Source organism: Nerophis ophidion, linkage group LG12 (assembly GCF_033978795.1).
Source record: "Nerophis ophidion isolate RoL-2023_Sa linkage group LG12, RoL_Noph_v1.0, whole genome shotgun sequence".
Classification (NCBI taxonomy): Eukaryota; Metazoa; Chordata; class Actinopteri; order Syngnathiformes; family Syngnathidae; genus Nerophis; species Nerophis ophidion.
Window position 1 is genome coordinate 58,444,911 of NC_084622.1, and position 23,127 is coordinate 58,468,037.

The following is a 23,127-nucleotide window of genomic DNA, read 5'->3' on the forward strand; positions in this document are numbered from 1 at the left end:
AAAAGGAACTTAGAGTCCAAAGGTCAATAGCACTTGGTATTCCTAGGCAGTCTCCCATCCAAGTACTAACCCGGCCAGACACTGCTTAGCTTTGAGAGCAGATGAGATTGGAGATGCTTAGGGTAGTATGGCCATACAAAACTCATGATCAGACATGACAGATGAAAACCAAATCAATTGGCATGGTAAAAAGACAAACAAGGAAATGCAAAACAGAACTAAATGTCCCAAAAACTAAACATAGCATGACCAAAACGAAACATGAACCATCGGCGTGACACCGACCAACAACATGTTAACTTCAGATCGTAAATTAAGCCTACAGTGGAATTTCGATTTGCAAACACTCATTTTTATTTGACAGCTATTGAAATATCGTGTGTGACATCATGCACAAAAGTGCACTTTATTTGTTTTAAACTATTGTAGTGGCCTTCTGTACAAAAATTGCACTTTAATTTAGTGTTGCTTTGATATGTCATCTTAGTGACATCATGCACAAAAGTGCACTCATAGCTCAATTTAAAAAGTCTCTGACAATCTTGCACTTTCTGTTTTAAGAATGACATGAATGTTTGTGCCACTGCTTAATAACTGTTTAATAAATACAGTTTTGGTCAATTGACTTAGTTGTGATTTCCCTCTCTGCATGAAAGTTTAAAATGAGCATATATTAATGCATCTTTTAAGAATGTTTTAATGTAGAGACATAGAATCATCATACTGCTGTGATTATATGCATCAATTGTTCATTCAAGGCTAAGGCAAAATATCGAGATATATATCGTGTATCGTGACATGGCCTAAAAATATCGAGATATTAAAAAAAGGCCATATTGCCCAGCCCTAGTTCCACTGTAGATGTAAACATGTTTTGTTTTTTTCTGTACTCTGCCTCTCAACCTAAGTCAGCTGTGCTTGACTCCAGCTTCTAAGTGACCCTGAACAGAAGAAAATGAATGCAAATTCAATGGATCTGCAATACAAACCTAACAGTGGAAAATTCCATCTACAGACCTGCCTTCATTTAGGTTTGGCTTTCCGTACACACATTTTGACCCTTGAAAACACTTTACCGCGTTCCTTAAATTTTGTAGCATTTCACTGGTTTCAGAAATCAAGATTGAGGCCCTAACTGGCCTACGCTACACCGCCTCGCTCCTTGCGTTAAAAAAATAAAATAAAATCACATCCTGCAGACCGTAGGGATCGTGCTCGGTCGGCTCGTGGAACATTATTTCTTGTGTTCAGAAGGCACAGCCCACCTCCGCAAAGGCGCCAGGTGAACTTGCACAATGCCATCTAACGAGCAGATTCAATTGGTCCTAGGTCTGTGGCCCTAGGTCAGGGGTCGGCAACCCGCGGCCCCGGAGCTGCATGCGGCTCTTTGGCCACTCTGATGTGGCTCAGCTGCTTATGGCTCAGCTGCATAATCGCCAAAGCCCCTGATTGTTTCGGGGGGGTTCCGGATTTTGGTGCCTCACCCGGGGTTAACATTCTCCGATTTTCACTCGGACTACAATATTGAGGGCGTGCCGTGATGCTATTTGCGTGCCGGCCGGGCGAATGCATCTCGCTGCTTTAATCGTCACACGTACGAGATTGCAAGGCATATAGTCAACAGCCACACAGGTTACACTGAAGGTTGTGATACTCCGCAGGTCAACATCTCCATTCGGTGCCACACGCCCACACCATCAAAATGTCAAAACAAACATTTCCAGATCAACACCGTAAGAAAAAAATAGTCAACAACTAAAGGAGATAATGTCCGCAGTGACCTACCACATAGCGAAGGACGAACGCTATTTGATTTCCTATTATGCAGCTCATTTTTATTTGACAGTTATTGAAATATTGTGTGTGACATCATGCACAAAAGTGCACTTTATTTGTTTCAAACTATTGTAGTGGCGTTCTGTACAAAAAGTGCACTTTCATCTAGTGTTGTTTTGTTTTGATATGTCATCTTAGTGACATCATGCACAAAAGTGCACTGATAGCTTGTTTTAAAATGTCTCATAACAATTACCCAGAATCCCCAGCATCCATGACTATTCCAGGCTATATTATACACCCCCGCGCTCAACCGATGCACGGAAGGGGGGGGGGGGGGTGTAAAATATAGCCTGGTATAGTCCTGGATGCTTGGGATTCTGGGTAATTGTTATGTTGCGTTTATGTTGTGTTACTGTGAGGACGTTCTCCCGAAGTGTGTTTGTCATTTTTGTTCGGTGTGGGTTCACAGTGTGGCGCATATTAGTAAGAGTGTTAAAGTTGTTTATATTACAACCTTCAGTGTAACCTGTATGGCTGTTGACTATATGCCCTGCAGTCGTATACGTTTATCAGCGGAAGCCACGTCCAACGTGTTACTGGGCTGGCAAGCTGTGTTGTAGAAGGCGTCAAAGGCAATGGCTTCATAGCACGCCCTTATCATTGTTATGTGGGTGACCATCAGCAGATATTAGCGAGAATGGTCGCGGCTCCCATTTTCTTCTTCATTTTGTGAAACGGGACAAAATGGCTCTTTGAGTGGTAGAGGTTTCCGACCCCCTGTTCTAGGTGCAACAAACATAGTCCTGGTTTCCTGCCTGTTCACTCAATGCATGTTCTCTACGTGGCTTTGCAAGGGGAGCAGGAATGTGCTGCCCGGCCCAGCATTTACCCACAACCTGAGCCGCAAGGTTTAAAAACAGATGAAGCGGCATGACGCCTCAAAGCAGCTTCTGAACATATTTCGGTCTTCAAGTGTCAGCTTTTTTTTTGTATGTATATATATATATATATATATATATATATATATATATATATACTGAATAGCGTCCTCTGCTTTATTTACCCAACAAATTCTCAATTTCCAGTTGTTCTCTCAACTCAAGAAGTGACACACATCTGAGTAATGGCGTCTTGAGATATTTCAAGTGGTGCTAAGAATAGCAAATGTTTATAATGTCACTGCAGAACAAGGTTAAGCTTGGTGACACCTGAAATGATGATGATGATGATGCAGATTTTTGCAGCATAGGGAAAAACCCGAGGAGGGAGTTTTTTTTTTTTTTCTTTCTCTCATGTTCTGAAAGAAACACGACATGACTTTCTACACACAAGCAAGGCAACGTGTACTGGAAATATGTGTTTTTTACTGCCTGCAGGTGAACATGACGTCAGATCTGGAGGGGAGCGACTTGCTGGCGGAGAAAGCCGACAGGAGGGAGTTCATCGACATGCTAACCAAGATGCTGACCATAGACGCGGACAAGAGGATCACGCCAGTAGAAACGCTTAACCACCCGTTTGTCACCATGTCGCATCTCCTCGACTTCCCGCACAGCACACAGTATGAGCTCTTATTGCTGTCAACTTTAACGGTGCACTTACAAAACCCAAAACCAGTGAAGTTTCCACGTTGTGTAAATTGTAAACAAAAACAAAATACAATGATTTGCAAATCCTTTTCAACTTATATTCAATTGAATGGACTGCAAAGACAAGATACTTAATGTTCGAACTGGAAAAACGTTGTTGTTTTTTTGCAAATATTAGCTCATTTGGAATTTGATGTCTGCTGCATGTTTCAAAAGAGCTGGCACAAGTGGCAAAAAAGACTGAGAAAGGTAAGGAAGGCTCGGCAATCACTTACCGTATTTTTCGGACTAGAAGTCACAGTTTTTTTCATAGTTTGGCCGGGGGTGCGACTTATACTCAGGAGCGACTTAACACATTGCCGTAAAATATCAAATAATATTATTTAGCTCATTCACGTAAGAGACTAGACGTATAAGATTTCATGGGATTTAGCGATTAGGAGTGACAGATTGTTTGGTAAAGGTATAGCATGTTCTATATGTTATAGTTATTTGAATGACTCTTACCATAATATGTTAGGTTAACATACCAGACACCTTCTCAGTTGGTTATTTATGCCTCATATATTATTCAGCCTGTTGTTCACTATTCTTTATTTATTTTAAATTGCCTTTCAAATGTCTATTCCTAGTGTTGGGTTTTATCAAATAAATTCCCCCCAAAAATGCGACTTATACTCCAGTGCAACTTATATGTTTTTTTCCTTCTTTATTATGCATTTTTGGCAGGTGCGACTTATACCTAGGAGCGACTTATACTCCGAAAAATACGGTATTTGGAACACCTCATAGGTGTGCAGGCTGATTGGGAATAGGTGGGTGCCATGGTTGGGTAAAAAAGCAGCTTCCGTGAAATGCTCAGTCATTCACAAACAAGGATGGTGCGAGGGGCACCACTTTGTGAACAAATGCGTGAGCAAATTGTCAAAAAGTTTAAGTTTAACAATATTTCTCAACGAGCTACTGCAAGGAATTTAGGGATTTCACCATCTACGGTTCGTAATATCATCAAAAGGTTCAGAGAATCTGGAGAAATCACTGCACGTAAGCAGCTCAAACCGTGACATTCGATCCCGCAGGCGGTACTGCATCAAAAACCGACATTAGTTTGTGAAGGCTATCACCACATGGTACACTTCAGAAAACCACTGTCAGTAACTACAGTTCATTGTGACATCTTTAAGTGCAAGTTAAAACTCTACTATGCAATGCCAAAGCCATTTATCAACAACACCCAGAATGGACTGATGCAAAGTGGAAAAGTGTTCTGTGGTCTGACGAGTCCACATCTTAAATTGATTTTGGAAACTGTGGCGTCTTGTCCTCCGGACCAAAGAGAAAAATAATCACCCGGATTGTTATAGGCGCAAAGTTGAAAAGCCAGCATCTGTGATGGTATGGGGGTGTATTAGTGCCCAAGGCATGGGTAACTTACACATGTGTGATGGTATGGGGGTGTATTAGTGCCCAAGGCATGGGTAACTTACACATGTGTGATGGTATGGGGGTGTATTAGTGCCCAAGGCATGGGTAACTTACACATCCGTGAAGGCACCATTAATGCTGAAAGGTACATACAGGTTTTGGAGCAACATATGCTCATGAATGCCCCTGCTTATTTCAGGAAGACAAGGCCAAACCACGTGTTACAACAGCGTGGCTTCATAGTAAAAGAGTGCGGGTACTAGACGGGCCTGCCTGTAGTCCAGACCTGTCTACCATTGAAAATGTGTGGCGCATTATAAAGCAAAAAATACCACAAATGAGACCTCAAGCAAGAATGGGAAATAATTCCACCTGAAAAGCTTAAAAAAATGGTCTCCACAGTTCCCAAATGTTTACCGAGTGTTGTTAAAAGGAAAGGTGATGTAACACATTGGTAAAAATTCCCCTGTGCCAACTTTTTTTGCAATGTGTTGCTGCCTTTAAATGTTAAGTTATCGATTATTTGCAACAACAAAAATATGTTTCTCAGTTCAAACATTATAAATATCTTGTTTTTGCAGTTTATTGACTTGGAAATAAGTTAAAAGGGATTTGAAAATCATTGTATTCTGTTTTATTTACGAATTACACGACGTGCCAACTTCACTGGTTTTGGGTTTTGAACATCTGACGCTCTCATAAAAAAAAAAAAAAACATTCTTTATTCTTTCTGTCTTTCTAGTGTGAAATCATGCTTCCAGAATATGGAAATATGTAAGCGCCGCGTCAACATGTACGACACGGTCAACCAGAGCAAGACGCCCTTCATCGCCCACGTGGCCCCCAGCACCTCCACCAACCTTACCATGACCTTCAACAACCAGCTCAACACTGTGCACAGCCAGGTGAAGGTCAACACAACTAATGTGTCAGCACGCAAAATGTGGATTTCATTGGATCAATTAGACGTATCACCTAAGACGGGCCTGGGCAATTATTTTAGAGAAAAAAATGTGTCTGTTTTAGGAACACTTGTACAATATCTGATTGAATGCTAAAAAGGTTATGACAGACCGCCTGAAAAAAAACGGAATGGAATTTTAATTTTTTTTTACTGAATGTACATACCCGGTATGTACATGAAAATAAAGAATCTGGGATTTACAATATTAACTACGAACGATAAAACACTGAATATTGAAATGTGAACGTCACACCTCCTTTTGATCGACATGTTTCACAATTAAGAGAGAGGCAACAAAAATGAAACAAACAGTCAAATATGAACGCGAAGGGTAGAAAAAAAACCCCACCTACAATCTGATATATCTGATATATCAATCAATCAATCAATCAATGTTTATTTATATAGCCCCAAATCACAAATGTCTCAAAGGACTGCACAAATCATTACGACTACAACATCCTCGGAAGAACCCACAAAAGGGCAAGGAAAACTCACACCCAGTGGGCAGGGGGAATTCACATCCAGTGGGACGCCAGTGACAATGCTGACTATGAGAAACCTTGGAGAGGACCTCAGATGTGGGCAACCCCCCCCCTCTAGGGGACCGAAAGCAATGGATGTCGAGCGGGTCTAACATGATACTGTGAAAGTTCAATCCATAGTGGCTCCAACACAGCCGCGAGAGTCCAGTTCACGCGGATCCAAGACAGCAGCTTTAGAACTTTGTTGTAAAAATATCCTTCCATGTCTGTCCCTGACATGCGCATTTCAGGCCGGCCGCTCTGGAAACACTCTGTGGAAACGCTTCCCACCCACAATGCTTGGTGCCTCGTCTGAGCTGCTCTGACTTCCATTACCATAGTAACTAGTACAGCATGCAAAAGCACACATTCCAACCATATAAATTAGGGGTGTGGGGAAAAAATAGATTCAAATACGTTGTGCGATTCAGAATCAATTCTCATTTTTTAAAAATCCATCCCTCCATCCATCATCTTCCGCTTATCCAAGGTCGGGTCGCGGGGGCAACAGCCTAAGCAGGGAAACCCAGACTTCCCTCTCTCCAGCCACTTCGTCTAGCTCTTCCCGGGGGATCCCGAGGCGTTCCCAGGCCAGCCGGGAGACATAGTCTTCCCAACGTGTCCTGGGTCTTCCCCGTGGCCTCCTACCGGTTGGACGTGCCCTAAACACCTCCCTAGGGAGGCGTTCGGGTGGCATCCTGACCAGATGCCCGAACCACCTCATCTGGCTCCTCTCGATGTGGAGGAGCAGCGGCTTTACTTTGAGTTCCTCCCGGATGGCAGAGCTTCTCACCCTATCTCTAAGGGAGAGGAAACTCATTTGGGCCGCTTGTACCCGTGATCTTATCCTTTCGGTCATGACCCAAAGCTCATGACCATAGGTGAGGATGGGAACGTAGATTGAGAGCTTTGCCTTCCGGCTCAGCTCCTTCTTCACCACAACGGATCGGTACAACGTCCGCATTACTGAAGACGCCGCACCGATCCGCCTGTCGATCTCACGATCCACTCTTCCCCCACTCGTGAACAAGAATCCTAGGTACTTGAACTCCTTCACTTGGGGCAGGGTCTCCTCCCCAACCCAAAAAAATCGATTTTTTATTTTTTTTATTTTTTTTTATCAATCCAACAAAACAATACACAGCAATACCATAACAATGCAATCCAATTCCAAAACCAAACCTGACCCAGCAACACTCAGAACTGCAATAAACAGAGCAATTGAGAGGAGACACAAACACAACACAAAACAAACCAAAAGTAGTGAAACAAAAATGAATATTATCAACAACAGTATCAATATTAGTTATAATTTCAGCATAGCAGTGATTAAAAATCCCTCATTGACATTATCATTAGACATTTATAAAAATAATAAAAAAGAACAATAGTGTCACAGTGGCTTACACTTGCATGGCATCTCATAAGCTTGACAACACTTTTTTCACAAAGATAAAATAAGTCATATTTTTGGTTCGTTTAATAGTTAAAACAAATTTACATTATTGCAATCAGTTGATAAAACATTGTCCTTTACAATTATAAAAGCTTTTAAAAAAAAAATCTACTACTCTGCTAGCATGTCACAGACTGCGGTAGATCCTGCTGAAATCTATGTATTGAATGAATACAGAATCGTTTTGAATCGGAAAAATATTGATTTTGAATCGAGAATCGAATCAAAAAAATGTATATATTATCGAATCGTGACCCCAAGAATCGATATTGAATCGAATCGTGGGACACCCAAAGATTGGCAGCCCTAGTATAAATACTTTCTATAGTTCAAGACTTAGGGTCATTTGAAAACATCACTGCACATCATAATGGCGGCTCCAGTTTCCATCCTAAAGGTCTAAAAAATTATTTGGGGCCTTGATTTTCCCAGGTCTGACCTAAGACTAATGTCAAGTATCCAAACAAACAGAAGAATAAGTGCATGGTACATTTGAACGGAGGTGTAGATAGAACTATGTTACTACAGAAAGTAATCCGATATCAACAGTAATTTAACAAATAGATTGATAATCGTTTTGGAAAAAAAATAATACAATATGATACAATATCTCACCGCATGCGCAGGTAGGCAGGAAAATTAGGAGCTTTTGGTACCCAAAGTATTTATATCACAATCGCAAGAGGCTGCAAATACAGTACAAGCCAAAAGCTCAGACACACCTTCTCATTAAATGTGTTTTCTTTATTTTCATGATTGTCACTGAAGGCATCAAAACTATGAGTGAACACATGTGGAGTTATGTACTTAACCAAAAAAGCTGAATTAACTGAAAACATGTTTTATATTCGGGTTCCTTCAAAATAGCCCCCTTTTGCTCTGATTACTGCTTTGCACACTCTTGGCATTCTATCGATGAGCTTGAAGAAATGGTTTTCACTTCACAGGTGTGCCTTATCGGGGTTGATTAGTGGAATTTCAAGCTTTATCAATGGGGTTGGAACCATCAGTTGTGAGTGAGAAGCTGTGTCCAAACCTTTGGCCTGTACTGTATATACATTATCCTTAAAGGGGAACATTATCACCAAACCTATGTAAGCGTCAATATATACCTTGATGTTGCAGAAAAAAGACCATGTATTTTTTTAACTGATTTCCGAACTCTAAACGGGTGAATTTTGGCGAATTAAACGCCTTTCTGTTTATCGCTCTTTTAGCGATGACGTCAGAACGTGACGTCACCGAGGTAACACACCCGCCATTTTCGTTTTCACATTACAAACACCGGGTCTCAGCTCTGTTATTTTCCGTTTTTTCAACTATTTTTTGGAACCTTGGAGACATCATGCCTCGTCGGTGTGTTGTCGGAGGGTGTAACAACACTAACAGGGAGGGATTCAAGTTGCACCACTGGCAAGAAATCTGCCGCCAGACCCCCATTAAATGTGCCAGACTGTCTGCACATTTTACCGGCGATGCTAAGACAGACATGGCACAGAGATGTATGGATAACCTGCAGATGCATTTGCAACGATTAAGTCAACGAAATCACAAAGGTGAGTTTTGTTGATGTTGTTGACTTATGTGCTAATCAGACATATTTGGTCACGGCATGACTGCCAGCTAATCGATGCTAACATGCTACGCTAGTCAATGCTAACATGCTATTTACGCTAGCTATATGTACATTTGAAACTAGATACCCACATTTAATGCGAAACAAACACTTACCAATCGACGGATTTGACTTGCTCCAGTGTCACAAGATGCGAAAGTCCTGATCATTTGGTCGGCACATTTTACCGGCGATGCTAATAAGGCAGCCATGCTATGGGCCACTTCATTAGGTACACCCACGCTATGGCCGAATAGCGTCAATAGCTTCAATTTCGTTTTCGCTATCTGCCTCCATACTCCGACCATCTGTTTCAATACATGCGTGATATGTTGAATCGCTTAAGCCGCTGAAATCCGAGTCTGAATCCGAGCTAATGTCGCTATATCTTGCTGTGGTAACCGCCATGTTGTTTGTATCGGCAGCCCTGTATGACGTCACAGGGAAATGGATAGTGGTTTCGAAGATAGCGAAAATAAAGCACTTTAAAGCTTTATTTAGGGATATTCCGGGACCGGTAAAATTTTGAAAAAAACTTCAAAAAATACAACAAGCCACTGGGAGCTGATTTTTTTTATTGTTTTTAACCCTTTTGAAATTGTGATAATGTTCCCCTTTAACCAAAAAAGCTGAAATAACTGAAAACATGTTTTATATTCGGGTTCCTTCTAAATAGCCCCCTTTTGCTCTGATTACTGCTTTGCACACTCTTGGCATTCTCTCGATGAGCTTGAAGAAATGGTTTTCACTTCACAGGTGTGCCTTATCAGGGTTGATTAGGGGAATTTCAAGCTTTCTCAATGGGTTTGGAACCATCAGTTGTGAGTGAGAAGGTGTGTCCAAACCTTTGGCCTGTACTGTATATAGATTATCCCTAATTGAAATTGGGTATTCTTTTTTTTTCAAACTAATCGCTGAAAGAAATGCACCGGTAGTTAAAATCCCATTCATAATATCCCAGGAGAGCCCAACTTTGAAGCAATGGATGGAAATCACACTGGACATATTTGAAATGGAGAAAATAACACTTTTTATTAATTGTAAAATGGAGAAATGTACTTCATACCGGGAAAACTGGGTCAATTATGTCATGCCCCATAAGCCTGGTTTTAATTTCTCGAATTAGTGATTGTACGGTTAAAAAAAAAAAAGGATTACTCCCTATATGTCTATATATATATATATATTCTTTTATTTTATTTCTGATTATTATTATTAATAATTTATTATATTTTCTTTATTCAATTAAATTATCTGTAAATATTATTTAGTTTTCCTGGTTTTTCTTTCTTTTTTTTTGGGTGGGAGTTGGCATCGTTGGGATATAAACAAAAAATATTTTGACGTTTAGGGCAGACAACAGATATATGATTTATGTAAATATGATGTAATAGATAGGAATGTCTGATGCCGGATGTCAATACAAATTAAATGAGAAAGGAAACGGCAAGAGTAAAATTTGGATCCATTAAGGAAAGAAGAAAGCAAATGAATGTTTTTAAAATATATATATATATATATATATGTGTGTATCTATTAGTGTTGTCCCGATACCAGTACCGGTACCAAAATTATTTCGATACTTTTCTAAATAAAAGGGGACCACAAAAAATGCATTATTGTCTTCATTTTAACAAAAAATCTTAGGGTACATTAAACATACTTTCTTTTTGCAAGTTTGTCCTTAAATAAAATAGTGAATATACTGGACAACTTGTCTTTTTGTCACGTGGGGGTCGCATTTTAATGCGGGATCGTTCCTCCAACGCAAACATAGACACTCCGGACAACAACTAAAAGGTAAGAATGATTTAATAACAAAACACTGGTACAAAAACAGACGAAAAGAAACACGTGGCGAAAACACAGAAGCTAATGCTAACACTAGCACAGGATCAGGTAACAAGAAATCTAGAATTACCAACGAAACAGTTGCATACCGCAAACAAGGGACCAAGACCGACTGACGGGACAAGGCAGGCTTAAATAAGGAAGTAATTAAAAAAACAGGTGTGCGTCTGGAACCCTCAGCAGGTGAAATTAATATGTTGCCATGGTGACCAAACTGACTCACAAAAGGTACACAAACAACAAAGGGAGTCCAAACTAACAGAAAATAACTAAACTAAACATGATCCAGACTACGGATCATGACAGTACCCCCTCCTCAAGGACAGATACCAGATGTCCATAAACAAAAACAAGCAGGGTCAAGAGTCACGGGAGGGCGGAGGGAGGAATTGGCGGTGGGTCGCCAGGCCAAGTGTCCCCGAATCCACCGAGGCAAAGTCAAGTGGCGGCGGCGAGTGGAACGCCGCTGCAGCCGGCGAGGCGGGCGACCAGGGAGCGGCCACATCCGTGGCCGACAGGGAGGTGGATGCACTTGGCGTGGCGGACGACCAGGGGGCGGCCACATCCATGGTTGACGTGGAAGTTGGCACGTCGGCGCCGTCGTAACAGGCGTGGACGCAGCAGAAGACGAGGAGTCAGGCGTGGACGCAGCAGAAGACGAGGAGTCAGGCGTGGACGCAGCAGAAGACGAGGAGTCAGGCGTGGACGCAGCAGAAGACGAGGAATCAGGCGTGGACGCAGCAGAAGACGAGGAGTCAGGCGTGGACGCAGCAGAAGACGTGTCAGGCGTGGACGCAGCAGAAGACGTGTCAGGCGTGGACGCAGCAGAAGACGTGTCTTGGCTTGGTTCTTGGCATGGCGGTGCTTGGCGGCGTGGAGCTGGTACTGGTACTTGTCGTGGTGCTGGTGCTGGTACTTGGCGTGGAGCTGGTGCTGGTACTTGGCGTGGAGCTGGTGCTGGTACTTGGCGTGGAGCTGGTGCTGGTACTTGGCGTGGAGCCGGTGCTGGTACTTGGCGTGGAGCCGGTGCTGGTACTGGTCGTGGAGCCGGTGCTGGTACTGGTCGTGGAGCCGGTGCTGGTACTGGTCGTGGAGCCGGTGCTGGTCGTGGAGCCGGTGCTGGTACTGGTCGTGGAGCCGGTGCTGGTACTGGTCGTGGAGCCGGTGCTGGTACTGGTCGTGGAGCCGGTGCTGGTCATGGAGCCGGTGCAGGTACTAGTCGTGGAGCTGGTACTAGTCGTGGAGCTGGTGCTGGTACTAGTCGTGGAGCTGGTGCTGGTACTAGTCGTGGAGCTGGTGCTGGTACTGGTCGTGGAGCTGGTACTGGTCGTGGAGCTGGTACTGGTCGTGGAGCTGGTACTGGTACTGGTCGTGGAGCTGGTGCTGGTACTGGTCGTGGAGCTGGTGCTGGTACTGGTCGTGGAGCTGGTGGAGGCGGCCTAGGAGGAGGTTGCGGCTTGGCTGGGCGCAGTTGTGCCACTCCCCCCGCACCGCCCCCCTGCCCCAGTCCCCCCCCCAAGGGGCGGATACCAGACGCACTTCTTGCGGTCTGGAACCGTCTTTCGGGGTGGGTGGAGGGAGGTTAGGAGGTGGGTAGAATCCTCCCCTAAAAAATGTTCAGCAAGTGCATCTCCCTCTCCCACCTGAGATTGTGTGGGAGGACAAGAAGAAAACGTCCGTGTCGTGGGCGGGACTAGAGCCATGGGGGGCGGAGCTTGGCAATCAAAAGAAGACTGAGGAAATCTAAATTTAAAAAAAATGTCCTGGTAGTGTTTTATCTTTGAATTATAGTCTTTTGTAGGTGACTTACACCTGGAGACAGAAGGCACAACAAGAACATTATGGTCCGTGACTTCCTTAGATGACGCCGGCGGAATGACGTCATCGCCGCGCGCCGATTCAGTGACCTCATCAGAAGTGGGCGGAGTGACGTCATGAAGAGTGGATGGAGTGAAGTCGTAGCCGGAGTTCATTTTGTTAGCAGCCCAATCAGAAAATTGTTTGGCAAAATGAGTTACTGGATTACCAAACATCGGCGGCGAGGAAAACTTTGCTGCTTGTGGCGTCTTGCTGTCCGGAGGAGTCTGAGGGAGCGGCGCGTCCCGGTAGCGAAGTGGAGCCCTTTTGGACGGCTTCCGTCTTCGCTGACGCGTCCGGTACTGTGGTGGATCGATGTCCTCGGGCCATACGGAGGTGATCGGAATCAACTTGCCATTAGGACCCCACATCAGGTCCTGGCGCTCCAAGGGCGAGTGGCGTAGAGTCTCCGCTTCCATTGCTCTCCACGTACCTTGCTCCACATCTTCAGAGTCTATGGCGAAGGAACTGTAAGCTTGGTCCCTTCTGTCACGTGGGGGTCGCATTTTAATGCGGGATCGTTCCTCCAACGCAAACATAGACACTCCGGACAACAACTAAAAGGTAAGAATGATTTAATAACAAAACACTGGTACAAAAACAGACGAAAAGAAACACGTGGCGAAAACACAGAAGCTAATGCTAACACTAGCACAGGATCAGGTAACAAGAAATCTAGAATTACCAACGAAACAGTTGCATACCGCAAACAAGGGACCAAGACCGACTGACGGGACAAGGCAGGCTTAAATAAGGAAGTAATTAAAAAAACAGGTTTGCGTCTGGAACCCTCAGCAGGTGAAATTAATATGTTGCCATGGTGACCAAACTGACTCACAAAAAGGTACACAAACAACAAAGGGAGTCCAAACTAACAGAAAATAACTAAACATGATCCAGACTACGGATCATGACACTTTTATTATTAAGTAAGCAAACAAACGCTCCTAGTTAGTCTGCTGACATATGCAGTAACATATTGTGTCATTTATCATTGTTATTTTGTCAACATTATTAAGGACAAGAGGTAGAAAATGAATTATTAATCTACTTGTTCATTTACTGTTAATATCTGCTTACTTTATCCTTCAACATGTTCTATCTACACTTCTGTTAAAATATAATAATCATGTATTCTTCTGTTGTTTGGACGCTTTTCATTAGTTGTGGGATATATCACAAATTTGGGTATCAATCCGATACCAAGTTGTTACAGGATCATACTTTGGTCATATTCAAAGTCCTCATGTGTCCAGGGACATATTTCCAGAGTTTACAAAAGATGTTGTGATGGCAAAAATATCGACATAGTAGTAACGACTAGATACGCTCCTGTACTTAGTATCATTACAGTGGATGTAAAAAAAAAAAAACGGTAACAGTATTATTTAGATCTATGACGGAAAGAAGAAAGTGAATGAATATTCATAACTGAATACATTTACATATGCATAAAAATAATAAATCCCATCCATAATCTGCACCACATGTGTTGTTTACCAGACACAGTAACAGTCAATTGAAAAATATATTTGCGGTAGAAAAATGGATGGATGGATTTGCATTATTTAAGCCATGGGAGTCAAACTCTGGCTCGCGGGCCAAATTTGGCTCGCCGTGTAATTTCATTTGGCCCTTGGGGCAGTATGAAATTAACATTAGAGCTGGCCCGTTGGTTTTAACACCGCATTTCACCACTAATACTCATACTTGCCAACCCTCCCGATTTTCCCGGACTCCCAAATTTCAGTGCCTCTCCTGAAAATCTCCCGGGGTAAACATTTTCCCGAATTTCTCCCCATTTCTCCCCGGACGACAATATTGGGGGTGTGCATTAACGGTACTGTCTTTAGCGTCCTCTACAACCTGTCGTCACGTCCGCTTTTCCTACATAAAAAATAGCGGCCAACCCAGTCACATAATATATGCAACTTTTACACACACACGCACACATGTGAATGCATTGCATACTTGTTCAACAGCCATACAGGTCCCACTGAGGGTGGCCATATAAACAACTTTACAAATATGCACCACACTGTGAACCCACACCAAACAAGAATAACAAACACATTTCGGGAGAACATCTGCACCGTAACACAACAAAACAAATACCCAGAACCCCTTGCAGCACTAACTCTTCCGGGACGCTACAATATAGCCCTCCCCCCCAAGCAATAATTAATGTTTTACTCATGCACTTTCTCTTGCTACTTCAAGGCTTGAATGTTTGATTAAAGCAAATGTATTATTAGCCTGTGGAAAAAGTTTATTTTGATATTTACCTCAGAGGGCTGCAAATAGAAAAGAGGCATTCAATGTTTATTTAAATTTTATTTGCTATGCCATTTATATTTTTTTATTATTAATATTATTATTTAAAACTCGATTTTACATGTCACTATAAAGTTATATAAGCCTTTCTTGTTCAATATTCAATGCAAAACTTGTTTGGGTCCTTATTAAAAGGTTAATTTGTTCAACCTTGGCCCGCGGCTTTGTTCAGTTTTAAATTTTGGCCCACTCTGTATTTGAGTTTGACACCCCTGATTTAAGCAATGCGACTCTTAAATCCCTGTTGTCATCAAAGCCAACAACAAAAATAACAATGCATTTCTGTTTTCGGTTCAAACTTATGTGGCGGTGGTTTAAAGAAGCTGCAAGGCACATTTGGTTTGCTCCAGGGCTCCCCCTACTGTTGTGATGTGTGACTTGCTTTTGGGCCAACTATAAATACTAGGGCTGTGGATCTTTGGGTGTCCCACGATTTGATTCAATATCGATTCTTGGGGTCACGATTCGATAATATATCGATTTTTTTTTCGATTCGATTCGATTCTCGATTCAAAAACGATATTTTTCCCATTCAAAAGGATTCTGTATTCATTCAATACATCCCATTTCAGCAGGATCTACCCCAGTCTGCTGACTTGCAAGCAGAGTAGTAGATTTTTGTAAAAAGCTTTTATAATTGTAAAGGACAATGTTTTATCAAATGATTGCAATAATGTAAATTTGTTTTAACTATTAAACGAACCAAAAATATGACTGATTTTATCTTTGAGAAAACATTGGACACAGTGTGTTGTCCAGCTTATGAGATGCCATGCAAGTGTAAGCCACTGTGACACTATTATTCTTTTATTTTTATTTTTTATAAATGTCTAATGATAAAGTCAATGAGGGATTTTTAATCACTGCTATGCTGAAATTATTACTAATATTGATACTGTTGTTGATAATATTCATTTTTGTTTCACTACTTTTGGTTTGTTCTGTGTGGTGTTTGTGTCTCCTCTCAATTGCTCTGTTTATTGCAGTTCTGAGTGTTGCTGGCTCAGGTTTGGTTTTGGAATTGGATTGTTATGATATTGCTTTAAAAATGAGAATCGATTCTGAATCGCACAACGTAAACGATTCGATATGTATTCGAATCGATTTTTTCCCACACCCCTAATAAACAGCCATGGTCAGATGTCAAACTTAATGATTTCAAAATAAAATCAGTAAATCAGTCGCCGTGGTAATGAGTGAGATGCCACTGTGCTCATTACAAGACAGTAGATCATACAAATTATAATATTTCATATTGATGCTTTAAAGGCCTACTGAAAGCCACTACTAGCCACCACGCAGTCTGATAGTTTATATATCAATGATGAAATATTAACATTGCAACACATGCTAGGGCTGGGCGATGTATCCATATACTCGATATATCGCGGGTTTGTTTCTGTGCGATATGGAAAATGACTATATCGTAATATTCGAGTAGACTTTCTCACGCAGCTGCAGGCATTACGCTCTCCTCCTCTTTCCTGTGTCTCCTCACGGACAAGCAGGCGCACATTCATACGTCACATTCTGTCACGTCATACGTCACATACGTGCACGCCCTCGCCCGGCGTGGATAACGTTAGCTGTGACGCTAGCGGATTGTTGCGGAGAAAGAAGGTGCGGATCTCGTAACAAATGAAGGAAGAACTAATTCCCAAGAAAAACAGCAGGGGGTCCATCGTCTGGCGGTGGTTCGGCTTCAAGCGGGAATATGTCGAATAGTGAAGTGAAGTGAATTATATTTATATAGCGCTTTTCTCAAGTGACTCAAAGCGCTTTACATAGTGACACCCAATATCTAGGTGGGTAAAGTGTCTTGCCCAAGGGCACAACGGCAGTGACTAAGATGGCACAAGCGGGAATCGAACCTGCAACCCTCAAGTTGCTGGCACGGCCACTCTACCAACCGACTTTAATTTGTCATGTGTGGGGCACAAGCGTTGCTACCAAAAGTAGCATTACTGCTAATATGTAGCATCATTTGAAAAGTCACCAGCTAATAACTGTTTAATAAATACAGTTTTGGTCAATTGACTTAGTTGTGATTTCCTTCTCTGCATGAAAGTCTAAAAGTAGCATATATGAATGCAGTATGAAGAAGAATGTTTTAATGTAGACACATAGAATCATCATACTGCTGTAATTATATGTATCAAGTGTTCATTCAAGGCTAAGGAAAAATATCGTAATATCCATCCATCCATCGCTTATCCGAGGTCGGGTCGCGGGGGCAGCAGCCTAAGCAGGGAAGCCCAGACTTCCCTCCCCTCAGCCACTTCGTCTAGCTCTTCCCGGGGGATCCCGAGGCGTTCCCAGGCCAGCCGGGAGACATAATAATGTCGTAATACGTATCGTATATCGCGATATGGCCTAAAAATATCGCGGCATTAAAAAAAGGCAATATCGCCCAGCCCTAACACATGCCAATACGGCCGGTTTAGTTTACTAAATTGCAATTTTCAATTTCCCGCGGAGATTCTTGTTGAAAACGTGCGCTTGACGTCACGGACTGTCAGGAAATATTGGCGCAGCACTACTAGCGGTTAAAAGTCATCTCTTTTCATCGCATAATTACACAGTATTTTGGACATCTGTGTTGCTGAATCTTTTGCAATTTGTTCAAGTAATAATGGAGACTATAAAAAAAGAATGCTGTTGGTGGAAAGCGGTGGATTGCAGCTGCCTTTAGCGCCGAGCCGGTGTTTCTTTGTTTTTAACTCAAGCGAACATGTTTCTCTACGTCAACCAGCATGTTTTTGGATGGGAAAATTGTGATATATATATCTTACCGGAGACATCATTGGATTATTCATCCTCCTGCAGCAGATGTTTAAAAGGCAGCTGTGAGCTTAGCTCCTCGGCTTCTCTCTGAGACACTGCGTGTTCACCGCAGCCATCCGACCTCCAGGTATGTCTTTACAATCTCACTAAAACACTATTAAAACAATAAGCAGGTAAAGGATATTCCAGAATTTTCCTAGTAAATTTGTCTAATTACATCTGAAACGCTCACACTGCCGCCGCCCGGAGCCGTGGCTTTTTATTTTATTTTATTATTATTATTATTATTATTTAGTCCTTCGCTATCAATATCATCATCCACGAATCTTTCACCCTCGCTCAAATTAATGCGGAAATTGACGTTTTCTCGGCCTGAATAGCTCTTGCCGCCTGAGGCTCCCATTATAAACAATGTGAGGATGTGTACTTCCGGTACAGGCAAGGCTTTTTTATCAGCACCAAAAGTTGCGAACTTTATTGTCAATGTTCTCTACTAAATCCATCCATCCATCATCTTCCGCTTATCCGAGGTCGGGTCGCGGGGGCAGCAGCCTAAGCAGGGAAGCCCAGACTTCCCTCTCTCCAGCCACTTCGTCTAGCTCTTCCCGGGGGATCCTGAGGCGTTCCCAGGCCAGCCGGGAGACATAGTCTTCCCAACGTGTCCTGGGTCTTCCCCGTGGCCTCCTACCAGCTGGACGTGCTCTAAACACCTCCCTAGGGAGGCGTTCGGGTGGCATCCTGACCAGATGCCCGAACCACCTCATCTGGCTCCTCTCCATGTGGAGGAGCAGCGGCTTTACTTTGAGTTCCTCCCGGATGGCAGAGCTTCTCACTGTATCTCTAAGGGAGGGACCCAAACTCATTTGGGCCGCTTGTACCCGTGATCTTATCCTTTCGGTCATGACCCAAAGCTCATGACCATAGGTGAGGATGGGAACGTAGATCGACCGGTAAATTGAGAGCTTTGCCTTCCGGCTCAGCTCCTTCTTCACCACAACGGATCGGTACAGCGTCCGCATTACTGAAGACGCCGCACCGATCCGCCTGTCGATCTCACGATCCACTCTTCCCTCACTCGTGAACAAGACTCCTAGGTACTTGAACTCCTCCACTTGGGGCAGGGTCTCCTCCCCAACCCGGAGATGGCACTCCACCCTTTTCCGGGCGAGAACCATGGACTCGGACTTGGAGGTGCTGATTCTCATTCCGGTCGCTTCACACTCGGCTGCGAACCGATCCAGTGAGAGCTGAAGATCCCGGTCAGATGAAGCCATCAGGACCACATCATCTGCAAAAAGCAGAGACCTAATCCTGCGGTCACCAAACCGGAACTATCAACGCATTGACTGCGCCTACAAATTCTGTCCATAAAAGTTATGAACAGAATGGGTGACAAAGGACAGCCTTGGCGGAGTCCAACCCTCACTGGAAACGTGTCCGACTTACTGCCAGCAATGCGGACCAAGCATCTACTAAATCCTTCCAGCAAAAATATGGCAATATCGCGAAAATGATGAAGTATGACACATAGAATGGACCTGCGATACCCGTTTGAATAAGAAAATGTCATTTCAATTGGCCTTTAAGAGCGGAGACATTCACCACCAGCTGTTTGCCTCTTCTTTCCCCGCCTGTGTGCACATTTCCCGGACTACTGTCCTCGGCCTTTCTGCCTCGCATACATCCGTCTGCAGCCAGGTCCTACGGGATTGTCACAAAGTGCTGATTGCACACATGACAAGCCCCACTTCCTGCTTATCTTGCAGTCTGGAGCTTTAAGGCCTTAAGAATCCCTTCACCCCTAGTCTTCCTCTCCTTCTGCTCTCTCCATTTTCCCTGGGCTGGGCTTGTAGGGTTTTTACATCTTCGCCAGAACTGCTGGCTTTTTTTGGCTTCTGTTCGGAGGTCTTAGACGGCAAGATCCCCCTCAGCTCTCTTTAGCATATAAATCTAAATAAATAAGTATGTCTCGCCTCAGCACCATCAGAGCATCTGATTGAATCTACATAACACACCGCAACAATAAATACTTGCTGCGATTTGCATGGATTAACATCGCAATCTTTTCTTCCGTGCGCCGGCGGATTTAAAATCCGAGGATGTCGTTGTGGCTCGTGCAGCCCTTTGAGACACGCGTGATTCAGGGCTGTATGAATAAACTTTGATTGATTGCTGTAATTTTGTGATTTTTTTTTTCTTTCTCTCGCTCTCTCTTCGCATTGTTTTTTTTTTTTGCTTCTGTTGCTTGTTTATGATGAATGTTTTAGTCACTTATTGATCAGGCTCCCCACGCTAAAGAGAGCAAGTGCAATATTTCCCTCCACCGATACGTCCACACAAAGAAAAGGCTTTTTCCAGAAAATACTAACAGTGTCCATAAATAAAAGAAAGTCTGGACATAATCTGGACTGGGCCTGGTTTTTAAGAACCCTTTCAACCAGGGGTGTCCAAACTTTTTCCACTGAGGGCCGCACACTGAAAAATCAAAGCAAGCGGGGGCCATTTTTATATTTTTTATTTTAAAAACCAATACAATGTGTGTATAAAAAAATATACATTTAGGCCTCCACTCAGTTATGAGCCCCGGGGACCCCAAAGGGTTTTGGTAAAAAAAAAATATTATCAATCAATGTTTACTTATATAGCCCTAAATCACTAGTGTCTCAAAGGGCTGCACAAACCACCACGACATCCTCGGTAGGCCCACATAAGGGCAAGGAAAACTCACACCCAGTGGATGTCGAACGGGTCTAACATGATACTGTGAAAGTTCAATCCTTAATGGATGCAACACAGTCGCGAGAGTCCAGTCCAAAGCGGATCCAACACAGCAGCGAGAGTCCCGTTCACAGTGGAGCCAGCAGGAAACCATCCCAAGCGGAGGCGGAACAGCAGCGCAGAGATGTCCCCAGCCGATACACAGGCAAGCAGTACATGGCCACCGGATCGGACTGGACCCCCTCCACAAGGGAGAGTGGGACATAGGAGAAAAAGAGAAGAAACGGCAGATCAACTGGTCTAAAAAGGGAGTCTATTTAAAGGCTAGAGTATACAAATGAGTTTTAAATGAGATACTGAGGTGGCATCTCGAACTTTTACCGGGAGGGCATTCCAGAGTACTGGAGCCCGAACGGAAAACGCTCTATAGCCCGCAGACTTTTTTTGGGCTTTGGGAATCACTAATAAGCCGGAGTCCTTTGACGCAGATTTCTTGCCGGCACATATGGTACAATACAATCGGCAAGATAGGATGGAGCTAGACCGTGTAGTATTTTATACGTAAGTAGTAAAACCTTAAAGTCACATCTTAAGTGCACAGGAAGCCAGTGCAGGTGAGCCAGTATAGGTATATATGTATGTATATATGTATATAAAGGTATATACAGTATAGGTATATATGTATGTATATATGTATATAAAGGTATATACAGTACAGGTGTAATGTGATCAAACTTTCTTGTTCTTGTCAAAAGTCTAGCAGCCGCATTTTGTACCAACTGTAATCTTTTAATGCTAGACATGGGGAGACCCGAAAATAATACGTTACAGTAATCGAGGCGAGACGTAACAAACGCATGGATAATGATCTCAGCGTCTTTAGTGGACAGAATGGAGCGGATTTTAGTGATATTACGGAGATGAAAGAAGGCCGTTTTAGTAACGCTTTTAATGTGTGACTCAAAGGAGAGAGTTGGGTGGAAGATAATACCCAGATTCTTTACCGTGTCGCCTTGTTTAATTAATTGGTTGTCAAATGTTAGAGTTGTATCATTAAATAGAGTTCGGTGTCTAGCAGGACCGATAATCAGCATTTCCGTTTTTTTGGCGTTGAGTTGCAAAAAGTTAGCGGACATCCATTGTTTAATTTCATTAAGACACGCCTCCAGCTGACTACAATCTGACATGTTGGTCAGCTTTAGGGGCATGTAGAGTTGGGTGTCATCAGCATAACAGTGAAAGCTAACACCGTATTTGCGTATGATGTCACCTAGCGGCAGCATGTAGATGCTGAAGAGTGCAGGGCCAAGGACCGAACCCTGGGGAACTCCACACGTTACCTTAACGTAGTCCGAGGTCACATTGTTATGGGAGACACACTGCATCCTATCAGTAAGATAAGAGTTAAACCAAGACAGGGCTAAGTCTGACATACCAATTCGTGTTTTGATACGTTCTAATAAAATATTATGATCGACGGTATCGAAAGCAGCACTAAAAATGTGTCATTAATCAGTATTATTATTTTCATTATTATGCAAGTTTTAAATCTCTAGACCAGGGGTGTCAAACTCAAATACAGAGTGGGCCAACATTTAAAACTGAACAAAGCCGCGGGCCAAGGTTGAACAAATGAACCTTTTAATAAGGACCCAAACAAGTTTTGCAGTGAATATTGAACAAGCAAGGTTTATATAACTTTATAGTGATATGCAAAATCCAGTTTCAAATAATGATAACAATAATTAAAAAATATCAATGGCATATCAAATAAAATTTTAATAAAAATTTAATGCCTGTTTTTTATTTGCAGCTTTCTGAAGGTAAATATCAAAACAAACTTTTTCCACAGGCCCATAATAAATTTGAAAGTAAAATAACAATAATTAATGAATCAATCAATCAAGCCTTGAAGTAGCAAGAGAAAGTGCATGAATAAAACGCAAATTATTGCTCAGTTTGCTACACTGATTTGCTTTAACAACGCTTATATAACCTAATAGTGCGAAATCAACTTTCAAAAAACAAACAAAATAACATCACAGAAATCAAATTTACATAAAAAATGTAATGCCTCTTTTCTATTTGCAGCCTTCTGAAGTAAATATCAACATTAACTTCTTTCCAGTAGCTCATACATTTTAAAATAAAATAACAATGAGGTGGTCGGGGTTGGGGGGCTGGCGGGGTTTGGTGGTAGCGGGGGTGGATATTGTAGCGTCCCGGAAGAG

At 42.7% G+C, this 23,127-nt stretch overlaps 1 protein-coding gene across 3 annotated transcripts in view; it reads left to right on the forward strand.

Annotated features, from left to right (window-relative positions):
- hipk2 (homeodomain interacting protein kinase 2) overlaps nucleotides 1-23,127 on the forward strand; it is a 352,565-nt gene that overhangs the window by 247,810 nt on the left and 81,628 nt on the right. For all 3 annotated transcript variants that reach the window (XM_061917854.1, XM_061917853.1, XM_061917855.1), the window contains exons 6-7: nucleotides 3,156-3,340; nucleotides 5,536-5,698. In XM_061917854.1, coding sequence (XP_061773838.1) covers nucleotides 3,156-3,340; nucleotides 5,536-5,698 — 348 coding nt within the window. The remainder of the gene's footprint in view (nucleotides 1-3,155; nucleotides 3,341-5,535; nucleotides 5,699-23,127) is intronic.